Raw genomic sequence first — 13,679 nt, 5'->3', positions numbered from 1 at the left:
TCAGGGAGACTCCCTATCTCATCTTTTGTTTGGTTTGCTGGGCTTTTATCATATTCCTTTACCTGCTGAACATTTCTCTGCCTTTTCATCTTGTTTAGGTTGCTGTGTTTGGGGTGGTCTTTCCCTATGCTGGAAATTTGTGGTTCCTCTTTATTGTGGAGGTTCCTTTCTGTGGGTGGGGTTGGATGAGTGGCTTGTAAAGGTTTCCTGGTTAGGGGAGCTTGTGTCGGTGTTCTGGTGGGTGGAGCTGGATCTCTTCTCTTTGGAGCGCAATGAAGTGTCCAGTAGTGAGTTTTGAGATGTCTATGGGTTTGGTGTGACTTTTGGCTGCCTGTATTTTTGTGCTCAGGGTTATGTTCCTGCGTTGTTGGAGAATTAGCTTGGTATGTCTTGTTCTAAAACTTGTGGCTCTTCGGTGGAGCTTGGTTTCAGTGTAGGTATGGAGGCTTTTGGATGAGCTCTTGTCAATTAGTGTTCCCTGGAGTCAGGAGTTTTCTGGTGTTCTCAAGTTTTAGATTTAAGCCTCCTGCCTCTGGCTATCAGTCTTATTCTTAAAGTAGCCTCAAGACTTCTCCATCCATACAGCAATGATGATAAAACAGCTAGGTTAGTGGTGAAAAGATTCTCCACTGTGAGGGACACCCAGAGAGGTTCACAGAGTTACATGGAGAAGAGCAGAGGGAGGAGGGAGATAAAGATGACCAGGAGGAGAAGAGGAGGAATCAAAAGGGAAGAGAGCAATCTAGCCAGTAATCAATTCCCTATTTGCTTTCCACAGTCTGGAACACTCTGAAAGGTTCACGGAGTTTCATGGAGAAGTGAAGAGGGAGGAAGGAGATAGAGGTGACCAGGAGGAGAGGAGGGGGAGTCAAATGGAGAGAGACTGATCTAGTCAGTGATCAGTTCCCTAAGTGTTCTCCACAGCCTGAAACACCCAAAGAGGTTCACAGGGTCAAGTAGAGAAGAGAAGGGGGAGGGAGAAGATAGAGGTGACCTGGGGGAGACAAAAGAGTGTCAAAAGGGGAGACAGCAATCAAGCCAGTAATTACACTCCTAAGTAAAAACGGGTACTGAAGATTGAATTCTTAAAGGTAGAAAATTGATAACAAATACCTAAAAGCAAATTATAAAAATCTAGAGTAGAGGTTAGACTCTCAAAAAATACAATATTTAAAAAAAAAAAACAAAATGGCAAAAGTTATTTAAAAATATATGAAATTTGCTTTAAAAGTAGGGTCTTTTTTTTTGGCAAGGTAATAGTAGGTTTTCAAAATGAAAATTAAAGGAGTAATAAAGAACTTAAAAATTAAAAAAAAAACTAAAAAATGATAATAGTAAAACATATCTAGGAATTTCTCTGGAGCTGTTGAGGTCAATGGGGTCAGTTCAGTTTCAGATAGTTCCTTGTCCAGAAGTTCCTTATACTTCTTCTCAAGGTCTATAGGTCCCTTCCAATGTAGTCAATGCTAACTACAGGGTTTTAATCTGTTGGACCTGTTACTTCCAAAGCGATTCCCTCTTCTTTGTTTATTTTGACTTCCTCTGTTTGCAAGTCTCTTCAGTATCTAACTTCTGCCCTGACAGAAGTGAGCAAAGGTGGTCATTTATTTAGGCTCACTTGTTCAATTGTACTGTCGGGAGGGAGGAACACTGCAAACAAATATCACTAGTGTGTGTACGGAGTGCTCACAGTGTCTCGCCACACTGGGTTTGCCCCTGCTCATGGCGTGTGTCCCTTCCTGGTCTACACTGCTCAGGATCCAGGTTGCTCTGCAGGGGAACTGTCTAAAGCGGGCCCTGGGTTGCGTGCACTTCCCAGGTCCAAGCTGCTCAGGTTTAGGTTCTTGGGTACTCCACAGAGGTACAGACTCAGTTGGGCATGCGTTTTGTGTCCTTCCCAGGTCTGAGCAGCTCAGGCGACCAGGTGCTTGGTGAGCACACTCTCCCAGCTGGGGCGGTGCATCTTATCACCTCCCCGGTCCCAGCTGCTTGGTTTCCCTGGTACACAGTGGGAGCGCTGTCTCAGGTGTGCTGTGTGTCTGCTCTGGAGAGCTGATCTCTGGCTGTGACCCTCCTGGAGGATGTCAAATGTCCAGAATCCCAGGAAGACTTGGTTAGCAACTGGGAGCCTGCTCACAGTTTGGTAGAAGATGCTGTCTCTGAGGCCGAGCTTGCCCCTTGCCTTCCAGCGCTGGCGGTTGCCTGCCTGTCTCTCTGCCTCTGGCGGGGGATGGGCCAGTCCAGAGCTGGCTAGCTCTCCTCTGGTATTCACTCAGCCCTTTGTTCCTTGAGTGGCCTGGCAGTGCCTTAGGTTAGAGCTTTTCGTGGGAAAGTTCTCTCTCTCTCTCTCCTCTTTTTTTTTTTTCTCTTCTCTCTCTGGGTATCCCACAGTTTGGGTTGCCATCTCACGTTAACTCCCTCAGATTGTCCTCACGGCATTCAGGCCCGGTCCTTACTCTAAGCAATGCAGCCCGTGCCTCCCTGTTCAGTCCCCACTTGCTGGTGGTGGACACGAGTGTTTGGGCTACTTCTCTGCTGGGTGTTGCAGTTAGGCATATAATCTGTGGGTTTTATTTATTTATTTTTTCCTCCCAGTTATATTGCCCTCTGAGATTCCAAAACTCCCCACAGACCCACTGGCAAGAGGGTTTCCTGGTGTTTGGAAACTTCTCCTCTTTTATGACTCCCTCCCGGGGATGGGTCTCTGTCCCTAATTCTTTTATCTCTTTTTACCTTTTATATTTTGTCCTACCTCCTTTTGAAGACAACGGGCTGCCTTTCTGGGTGCCTGGTATCCTCCACCAGTGTTTAGAAGTTGTTTTGTGGTATTTGCTCAGCGTTCAAATGATCTTTCGATTAATTTGTGGGGGAGAGAGTGGTCTCCCTGTCCTATTCCTCTGCCATCTTAGGACAGCCCCCCAAGAAATTTTTTCATTTTGAAGATTATCCTGACTTTTTATCCAGACTTTGTGCTTTTAGTTTTTTAGATATTTTACTAATCAAGTGTAACCTCTCTTTAAAAAAGATTAGTAGCTACTACAATTTTCTTAACACTCAGGATATGTAAACATAAACGCACCTTGAAGTATCTCAGCAGTACCACCTCTGGTTGGCATGATGTGTACTCTGTCCTCCTCGTGAGTTGAACTGTGTGCTGTTGCATGTACCTTCATGTTTCTTGTTTTCTTTACAGAAGAAGTACTTTATTGTCCCTGTTTAGCCAGGACAGGTAATATATGTAACATATATAAAATTGAAGTTTTATCACTCTGATCCACAGAGTCCTAATTTCTTTATTACTCAATTTTTTGTTGTTGGTGATGTTAAACTAGAGGTCTTGTGAAAGTAGATCTTTGACCATTATTTATAAGAATTAATTTACCAAGAGAGAATTTATCATAAAAAATGCCCTCTTACTTGCTGAGCACTACTGAGATTCATTCTTTATCAAATGAAAATGGAGAGATAGTGAAGATTTCAATTTATTAGTAGAGGGTCAGGTACGTCGTGTAATTATGCTGCTACATTGTGGAGATGAATGAAATAGTTAAAACCAAGGGCCATAATGAAAACATAAATTTTTAAAAACATCCTGTATTGAATATTCTATTAAGTATATTATTTTAATAAGTTAGTATACCTCATGAAATGTGCATTTCAAGCAGATATCTTGTTATTTCAACTACTTAAATTCTGTGGCTATCTAGGCCTCTGTCTATATGGTTGTCTGGCAAAAGAAGGAGCCTTCCTAAAATCAAGTTATTTCAGACCCTTACGAGAGAGGATTGGATGAAAAGGCCTTCAGAACATAGTATCATAAAATAGGAAGGAGAAAAATGTGGGTTACATTAGCATATCTATGATTATTATGGTATTTCCCCTACTTTCTAAAGTAATTTGTGTTAATTTATTGTAATGGGTACATTTTTGTAAACTCGTATTTGTAGGCATCAGGAAACCCAACCCTACAAGGCCTTTCCTTTACTGTCAGACCCGGTGAACTGTTAGCTGTGGTCGGACCAGTGGGAGCAGGAAAGGTAAGTTGTGATGCCTTTTGGTAGCTTGATGCAACACTGCAGCCCCTGTTAAATTCTCAGGATGGAGCCCAGAGCTGAGTGTGACACGGTTTGAATTGGGTGTCTAGAACAGTGTTTCTCTACGTGTGTTCCATAGAATGTGAGTTTTTCAAGAAGATTTTGTGGCAACTAAATCTGGATAAATGCACACTGTATTTTCCTTCTTGGTACTTCACATTGCACAGTGGGGAACTGCTTTGTGGGGAGTTTTGATACTTCATTTAAGGAAATTACTTATGTGGCAGCTCTTGAGGATGGATGGAGACAGTGGGTACTTCTTTTTGTCACAGTAGCCACCCCAGGAAGTCTGGAGGTTTGAGCATTTCCTCACATGACATGACTTGGTCCTCTCAGTGCCCTTGTAGTGAACATGCAGCCATGTGCTAGAGTTAAAGATATAAATGTGAGTCAGACCCCAACACCTCGGCCCTCCAGAGGCAACCAGATTCCAGGGTGACACAAATACACAGGCAGGTTCTTTCAGCCCAGTGTGGTAAGCACTCTGATAGTGTGGTCATAGACATGTCACTTCTGTGTGCTACAAGATTTGAAGGACGTGTACACGTGCATTTAGTCTCTTCTGTTCTGTACAACAAAATACAGAAACCTAAACTTAGGGTGTGTACATGAGAGGTGTTTTCCTCTGTGATGGACTTTTGCTCTTCAATACAACAAACTTCAGAGTTCTTTTAATTAATCATCTTTGAATATATTCTTCACACTTGGCTTTTTAAGAACAAGTATTTGTCAAATAAAGGATACCCAGATGCAGGAACAACTGCATTAAACATCAGGTGCAGGAAATACCCATTCTCTTGGGCTGCTCTGCTATTTAAGGATGTTAAAAATTCTTAATCTTTGCTGGGGATAGCACTTCATTCAGGGGAAACACTTGGGCAGAGTAAATTGATATGATATTTTGTTAATTTTCCTTATCAACCATTAGTTTACATTGACCAATAGTGTTATTTTCATTTTTTTTGTCTGCAACTAGGAGAGTGAAAAAGTTGGCTTACAGCTCGACATTCAGAAAACTAAGATGATTGCATCTGGTCCCATCACTTCATGGGAAATAGATGGGGAAACAGTGGAAACAGTGTTAGACTTTATGTTTTTGGGCTCCAAAATTACTGCAGATGGTGATTTAAGCCATGAAATTAAAAGATGCTTACTCCTGGGAAGGAAAGTTATGACCAACCTAGATAGCATATTAAAAAGCAGAGATATTACTTTGCCAACAAAGGTCCATCTAGTCAAGGCTATGGTTTTTCCAGTAGTCATGTATGGACATGAGAGTTAGAATGTAAAAAAGTGAATGTTGAAGAATTGATGCTTTTGAACTGTGGTGTTGGAGAAGACTCTTGAATAGTCCCTTGGACTGCAAGGAGATCCAACCAGGCCATTCTAAAGATCAGCCCTGGGTGTTCATTGGAAGGACTGATGTTGAAGCTGAAACTCCAGTACTTTGGCCACCTCATGCGAAGAGTTGACTCATTGGAAAAGACCCTGATGCTGGGAGGGATTGGGGGCGGGAGGAGAAGGGGACGACAGAGGATGAGATGGCTGCATGGCATCACTGACTTGATGGACATGTCTGAGTGAACTCCAGGAGTTGGTGATGAACAGGGAGGCCTGGCATGCTGTGATTCCTGGGGTCACAAAGAGTCAAACACGACTGAGTGACTGAACTGAACTGAACCATAGCTGTAGTTTATCCTATTATGAAGGAAAATTTCTATGGTGTATCAAGCACCAATGTGAGGTCGGCCATGCTACAGGGAGTGTTCCGTCCTGAGTGCTGCCTGTTCACGTGTGTGTGTTGCCTTCTGTTTCAGTCATCACTGTTGAATGCTCTGCTGGGGGAGCTGCCCCCAAGCCAGGGGCAGGTCAGCGTGCACGGGAGGATCGCATATGTTTCTCAGCAACCCTGGGTGTTTCCAGGAACTGTGAGGAGTAACATTTTATTTGGGAAGAAATATGAAGAAGATCGATATGAAAAAGTAATAAAGGCTTGCGCTTTGGAAGAGGTGAGTAATGACTTTTGAGTTGCATGTACTCGAATTTTATTTTATTTTTTAAAAATTTATTTTAGTTGGAGGCTAATTACTTTACAATATTGTAGTGGTTTTTGCCATACATTGATATGAATCAGCCATGGGTTTACATGTGTTCCCCATCTTGAACCCCCTTCCCACCTCCCTCCCCATCCCATCCTTCTGGGTCATCCCAGTGCACCAGCCCTAAGCACTTGTCTCATGCATCAAACCTGGACTGGTGATCTGATTCACAAATGGTAATATACATGTTTCAATGCTATCTCTCAGATCACCCCACCCTCACCTTCTCCCACAGAGTCCAAAAGACTATTCTATACACCTGTGTCTCTTTTTCTGTCTTGCATATAAGGTTATTGTTACCATCTTTCTAAATGCCATATATATGCATTAGTATACTGTATTGGTGTTTTTTTTTCTGGCTTACTTCAGTCTGTATAATAGGCTCCAGTTTCATCCACCTCATTAGAACTGATTCAAATGTATTTCTTTTTATCGAATTTTAAATAATGATAGTGTGGGTTTAAATTACAAGGTTTGTTGAAAGGTTTTTTTTAGTATAAAAGATCTTGATTATTGCTTAATATCTTAAGGTGGTCTTCTGGGTAAGTATATATGCATATGTGTTGCTGTTTTAATCCTAATGTGGTTACACTCAATGGAATGCCTTTTTTGGGGGAGGAGTGTTGTTTCACTCTATGAGGTTTCATTCACTTTTAACATCTTTTTTAAATGTAAAATTATAAAAAATTCTAAAAATAAAGAGGACAGTGTAATAAACTCTCCTGTACCCACCTCCCAGCTTCAACCAGGATCAGCTGGTGGCCAGTCTTGCTACATCTCTCTCTCTGCCCCTTGCCAGCCCCATCCTCACTCCAAATTTTTCTGAAGCAGATCCTAGAGCTCAGATCAGTTCAACTGTAAACATTTCACTGGGGCTTTCCCAGTGGCTCAGGGGTAAAGAATTCTGCCAATTCAGGAGACATGGGTTTGATCCCTGTATTGGGAAGATCACCTGGAGAAGGAAACGGCAACCCCCTCCAGTATTCTTGCCTAGAGGATCCCATGGACAGAAGAGCCTTGTGGACTACAATCCATGAGGTCACAAAAAGAGTTGGAGATGACTTAGTGTCTAAACAGCGACAGCAAATATTTCATTAATTTTCTGTAAAAAGATGAGAAAGCTTTTGGGGAAAAAAAAACAACAACAACACACTACATTAAGTAACCTGAAAAATAACCCCAATTCCTGAATAAAATCAGCCTTCTAATCTGTGTTTATATGTTAATTATCTCAGTGAGAAATCTTGTTCAGCATTATTTGAATCAGACTTCATGTAAGGTCTTCCCCCTGTACTTGGTTGATGCCTCCTTGGTCACTTTCAGTTTGTAGGTTTCCCTCTCCACTTCATTTTTTGCTTACTATTTAAACAAAACAGAATGCCTTAAAGTTTTTTCTTAATACTGAATCATTTTGTTCAGGGAGAGACTGTTTTCAGAAATGGCATTGAGTTTCACAGGAAATGTCAAGATGAAATGTTTAACTCTATGTTGGTATTTAAATGAAATTAGTGAATGAATGATGAAAACTGAACTTACCTGATAGAATATAATTTGGCAAAAAAGAGAAAAATATAAATATTTATAGATAGTATGTTACTTTCTTGTGTTATAAAAATCAGTGAGTAACATCTTTAAAGGGCTCTCCCCAGGGTGTGTTCAGTGCAGTCTAGACATTTATCTGTTCTTCTATACTGTGAGGAAAAGCCTGGGATGGACTTTCAAAGATGTGATAGTGAAGTCTCCAAACCCTCTTTCTGAGGAAATAGTAATTTTGCTTGAACATCATAGATTGTATCAGGTGAGTAGTATCTTATGATGATGGAGACAGAACAGGGTTGCTTATTTAAGGGGCTGCAATTTCTTTCTCCTGGGTTTTTGTTAATGGGGGATTGTGCATTTGCAGAAATGATATCAAGTTAGTAGGAATGAGCTAGCTTTTTATTAAATGGTGCATAGACTCTGTAGGAAAAGAAGGGGGAAAGCAAATGTGAAACAGTGACAAAATAGCTTCCGTTTATTAGCATCCATATACAAATCATTTTTCTATCTCTCACAGGTATGTATACACAAACATAAATAGGTATATGAGTTATTAATTCTTTATGAGTGTTCTTGATGTTATCATCCTTATTTTATAGCTGGAAAAACAGGCTTGGTGGATGAAACAGCTCATCTCTACATTTGCAGCTCTGGTTCAGATCCATTTCTGCATGACTCTAGAGTCCATTCTTTTCTACAGTGCTTTGCTGCCTCTCAATTAAGGAGGTCTATAAGGAAGAATTTTTTTTTATTTATTTATTTTAATTGGAGGCTAATTACTTTACAATATTGTATTGGTTTTGCCATACATCAACATGAATCCACCACGGGTGTACACATGTTCCCCATCCTGAACCCCCATCCCACTTCCCTCATACCATCCCTCTGGGTCATCCCAGTGCACCAGCCCCGAGCATCCTGTATCACGCATTGAACCTGGACTGGTGATTTGTTTCATATATGATATTATACATGTTTCAATGCCATTCTCCCAAATCATCCCACCCTCTCCCTCTCCCACAGAGTCCAAAAGACTGTTCTATACGTCTGTGTCTCTTTTGCTGGTCTCACATACAGGGTTATCGTTATCATCTTTCTAAATTCCATATATATGCGTATATACTGTATTGGTGTTTTTCTTTCTGGCTGGCTTCACTCTGTATAATAGGCTCCAGTTTCATCCACCTCATTAGAACTGATTCAAATGTATTCTTTTTAATGGCTGAGTAATACTCCATTGTGTATATGTACCACAGCTTTCTTATCCATTCGTCTGCTGATGGACATCTAGATTGCTTCCATGTCCTGGCTATTATAAACAATAAGGAAAAAATTTTTTGAAAGCAGGTGATGGATGAAGGTGAGATGTGGAATAAACAGATCTCAGGCTTTTCCTCTTTATCTTAATCACGTCCAGCTCGTAATCCCCAGATCAGATCCCAGAGACCCAGACCAGGGTGTGGGTGTTTCTTTCAGGAGCTTGCCTTTCTGGTGAAGCTCGGCCCTGTCTTTCCCCACATCTGAGTGTCTCTGGAGAATAAAAGGTGCTGGGACAGTGGCTGCTATTCAGCATTTTCCCCAGTAGGGTGGGTATGATACTTTGCTGCAGCCACATGGAGTGACTGGGCCAGGAACACAGGCAGTGTCCTATGCCCACCCTGGGGTGTCCGTGCAGCACAGATTCTGATGGGAAGGGGCCCTGCAGGACTGGGATGCACAGTGATTCTTCTGTATGTGATGTGATCTTTATAAACATGGACTACTCTTGTGTTATCTGTTATCTGCGTGCTCAAGACATAGAGTTGGGTCCTCTCATGGCCATTCCCTCCTTGGCAGGAAGGGAGGCCTAGTGAGGAGGAGTAGAAGAGAGTCGAGTCCTGGTGCAGCCTCATCATTTGCCTGCTGTCACTTTGGACATGTCCTGTTACCAAATTGGGCCTCTGATGTTTCTGAGGACGTTGGGTCAGAAGATTTCCAAGAGATTTTGCTGCTGCTCTGAAATGTCTTCTATGACTCTGATTAGCAAGGGGTCAGCAAGGTCTTTTGGAGAAGGCAATGGCAACCCACTCTAGTACTCTTGCCTGGAAAATCCCATGGATGGAGGAACCTGGTAGGCTATAGTCCATGGGGTTGTGAAGAGTCGGACACGACTGAGAGACTTCACTTTCACTTTTCACTTTCATGCATTGGAGAAGGAAATGGCAACCCACTCCAGTGTTCTTGCCTGGAGAATCCCAGGGACAGGGGGGCCTGGTGGGCTGCTGTCTATGGGGTCGCACAGAGTCGGACACGACTGAAGCGACTTAGCAGCAGCAGTACCAGCAAGGTCTTTATGACACCTGGGAACCACTTAGTAAGTAATGAGAATTTCTGCTTATCTCCTTTTGGAATTCATGTGTTAGTGGATGGACAGAAGAGAATCACAGACAATAGTGGTGCCCTGAGGGTATTCTGGCCTGAGGGTATTCTAGCAGAGATTGCATGTGTAGTAGAAAGGTTTGACCTTTAGAGAAAAATAGTCCTGGGTAGTAATTCCAGGTATTTGTCTCAATTTCCTCTCCTATTAAATGGAGGAGGGGTGGGATTACTGTTAAGTCTGCAGGCCATGCCTGTGAAATGCAAACAACCATGCCAGGTTTCAGTAAATGGTAGCTGTTGTTGCTATTATAGATCTTTTCTCTACCTCCAACCATCCATATAAATATAATAAAGATTTCTTCTTACAGTTCTCTATACCTCCACCTCCCCAAATCCTGGAGGAAAAAAACCCGGAAAAACAATTATTAAATTATATGTTAATAATAATTAGAAGTATTATGTTAGGCCTCACTGAAGTAAATTTAACTTCATTGACCTGAAAACTTTACTGTAATAAAATAAGGAGATATGAAATAACCACATTGATTCAGGCTGATGACATCAACTCGAAGGCCCAGGAGTCAGAAGTCTCAGGGATTGAGTCTCAGTTTCTCTGTTTACTAGGTGTGTGATTTTGGCTAGTTGTCTGAACCTTACAAGTCTGTTTCTTCTTTGGCGAAATGGAGAGAATAATACTATCAACCTCATAAGGTTGTTTTGAAGAGGAAATGCAGTACTGAACTTGAAGCACCTGATAGCTTGGAAAGTAACAAGTGCTCTGTAAATGTTGGAATGATTTTGAATATAAATTAACTCTTAATTATAAGCTCAGCCAGTTTTTGGTATGTGACATAAAGAAGGTATCTGAGTAACTGACATTACTTGAATTGATATTTCTATAGGTGCTCTACACATAGTACATTATATAAACCAAGAATGAAAATGTTCTATTAGCATAACATAAGCAGTATAGTGTGTCACATTTGTCTGTATTTTTAACCACTTAAAGGCTTTTAAAAGCTTTTAGATAATACATATTTAAAGGTATCACATTGATAAATTCTAGTTTGATATTTTCCCACATAGATCACTATTGGGGTCCTTTAATGGACCAGACCTTTGTTGGCAAAGTAATGTCTCTGCTTTTCAATATGCTATCCAGGGTGGTCATAACTTCTCTTCCAAGGAGTAAGTGTCTTTTAATTTCATGCCTGCAGTCACCATCTGCAGTGATTTTGGAGCCCAGAAAAAAAAGTCTGACACTGTTTCCACTGTTTCCCCATCAATTTGCCATGAAGCGATGGGACCAGATGCCATGATATTCGAATGTTGAGCTTTAAGCCAACTTATTCACTCTCTTCTTTCACTTTCATCAAGAGGCTTTTCAGTTCCTATTCATTTTCTGCCATAAGCGTGGTGTCATCTGCATATCTGAGGTTATTGATATTTCTCCCAGCAATCTTGATTCCAGCTTGTGCTTCTTCCAGCCCAGCGTTTCTCATGATGTACTTGCATAGAAGTTAAATAAGCAGGGTGACAATATACAGCCTTGGCGTACTCCTTTTCCTTTGGAACCAGTCTGTTGTTCCATGTCCAGTTCTAACTGTTGCTTCCTGACCTGCATACAGGTTTCTCAAGAGGCAGGTCAGGTGGTCTGGTATTCCCATCTCTTTCAGAATTTTCCACAGTTTATTGTGATCCACACAGTCAAAGGCTTTGGCATAGTCAATAAAGTAGAAATAGATGTTTTTCTGGAACTCTCTTGCTTTTTCGATGATCCAGCGGGTGTTGGCAATTTGATCTCTGGTTCCTCTGCCTTTTCTAAAACCAGCTTGAACATCTGGAAGTTCATGGTTCATGTACTGTTGAAGCCTGGCTTGGAGAATTTTGAGCATTATTTTACTAGCGTGTGAGATGAGTGCAATTATGTGGTAGTTTGAGCATTTTTTGGCATTGCCTTTCTTTGGGATTGGAATGAAAACTGACCTTTTCAGTCCTGTGGCCACTGCTGAGTTTTAGCAAAGGTCCGTATAGTCAAGGCTATGGTTTTTCCAGTAGTCATGAATGGATGTGAGAGTTGGACTGTGAAGAAGGCTGAGTGCCTAAGAATTGATGCTTTTGAACTGTGGTGTTGGAAAAGACTCTTGAGAATCCCTTGGACTGCAAGGAGATCCAACCAGTCCATTCTGAAGGAGATCAGCCCTGGGATTTCTTTGGAAGGAATGATGCTAAAGCTGAAACTCCAGTACTTTGGTCACCTCATGCAAAGAGTTGGATCATTAGAAAAGACTCTGGTGGTGGGAGGGATTGGGGTCAGGAGGAGAAGGGGACGACAGAGGATGAGATGGCTGGATGGCATCACTGACTCGATGGATGTGAGTCTGAGTGAACTCCGGGAGTTGGTGATGGACATGGAGGCCTGGCGTGCTGCGATTCATGGCGTTGCAAAGAGATGGACATGACTGAGTGACTGAACTGAACTGAATGGACCAGAACCTCGTGGTCCGGAGTTGACGGTAAGAAAGTGAAAGAGAGAAAGAGGCTGATATTCTCTGGTTTACGCAGAGAATCAATAAAGCCTTTGACACAGGGCTTGCACCACTCATGAAGGCACAGGGTGCCCTCTTGAGGAGGTCTGAAAGCCCGGACAAGAAAGTGAGCTCAGTGGATTTCTGCACTCCAAAGTATTAGCCTGAGGGAGGTGTGGGGTGAGAGAGAGAGAGAGAGAGAGAAAGAAAGACAGGGCGACCCAAGCTCTGATGGAGTAAAGGTGCTTTATTTAACATTGTCTGAGTATATGTACTGTTTTACAAGGTAGCTTTTTCAGCAAAGATAAAGATCAAAAGACCAGACTTACAAGTTACTAAGGAAACAAGAAGTAATAGGGGTCATAAAGCTAAAAGACAATACATATCAAAAGAAAGAGGGTCGTAAATAATCATTTTCACTGTATGGTCCATATCAAAATGAAGAGGGTCGTAAATAATCACTTTCACCATATGGAAAAGCTTAATGAAGGAAATTCATGCATGCATTCCTCAGTCCTGGGAGTGGCTTGCTGTTCCTCTCATTCCTGATGTCAGGAACTAATAAGGAACAGAGGATTTACAGCACACAGGAATCCTCCTGTTAAATGTTCCCTGACAGACCACTTGAATTTACAATCCCCTGTTGGATGCCTTTAAGCTTGTACTTTCATTTTTACCACATTCTGGCCAACTTAAAGTTTTCTTTTCAGATTACCTTGACAGTTATAAGATAATAAGTTTATTGATACTTCTATGACTAGATTTAGAGGCCTTCATGTCTTGAATTATTTAACTGTTGCCTTCTTTCAAATATACTCTTTAGTCACCACATGGGCAGCCTGATGTAAAAGAGCAAAAGGCTGTGAACTGCCATGAGCTGATTTAGATTCCAGCTTTTCTGTCTGTCATAATAGCTGACCAGTGTTATTACCAGTGTCCTCAGACCAGTGATGTGACCTGACTTAGTCTGTTTCCTCATCTGAAATAAGGTCAGTACTTATTGTACAGCTTGTTGTGAGGATCAGAGATAATCAGCGTCAGGGTCCAGCACAGAGCTTAAC

General features: G+C 41.7%; 1 protein-coding gene across 2 annotated transcripts in view; it reads left to right on the top strand.

The window, feature by feature from the left end:
• Positions 1 to 13,679, top strand: part of LOC133258049 (ATP-binding cassette sub-family C member 4-like) — a 656,993-nt gene that overhangs the window by 42,599 nt on the left and 600,715 nt on the right. For both annotated transcript variants that reach the window (XM_061434381.1, XM_061434383.1), the window contains exons 9-10: positions 3,948 to 4,037; positions 5,912 to 6,103. In XM_061434381.1, the coding sequence (XP_061290365.1) occupies positions 3,948 to 4,037; positions 5,912 to 6,103 (282 nt within the window). The remainder of the gene's footprint in view (positions 1 to 3,947; positions 4,038 to 5,911; positions 6,104 to 13,679) is intronic.

Source organism: Bos javanicus, chromosome 12 (assembly GCF_032452875.1).
Source record: "Bos javanicus breed banteng chromosome 12, ARS-OSU_banteng_1.0, whole genome shotgun sequence".
NCBI classification, from domain to species: Eukaryota; Metazoa; Chordata; class Mammalia; order Artiodactyla; family Bovidae; genus Bos; species Bos javanicus.
The sequence above is the reverse complement of the archived record's forward strand: the minus strand, read 5'-3'. Positions and strand labels throughout refer to the sequence as shown.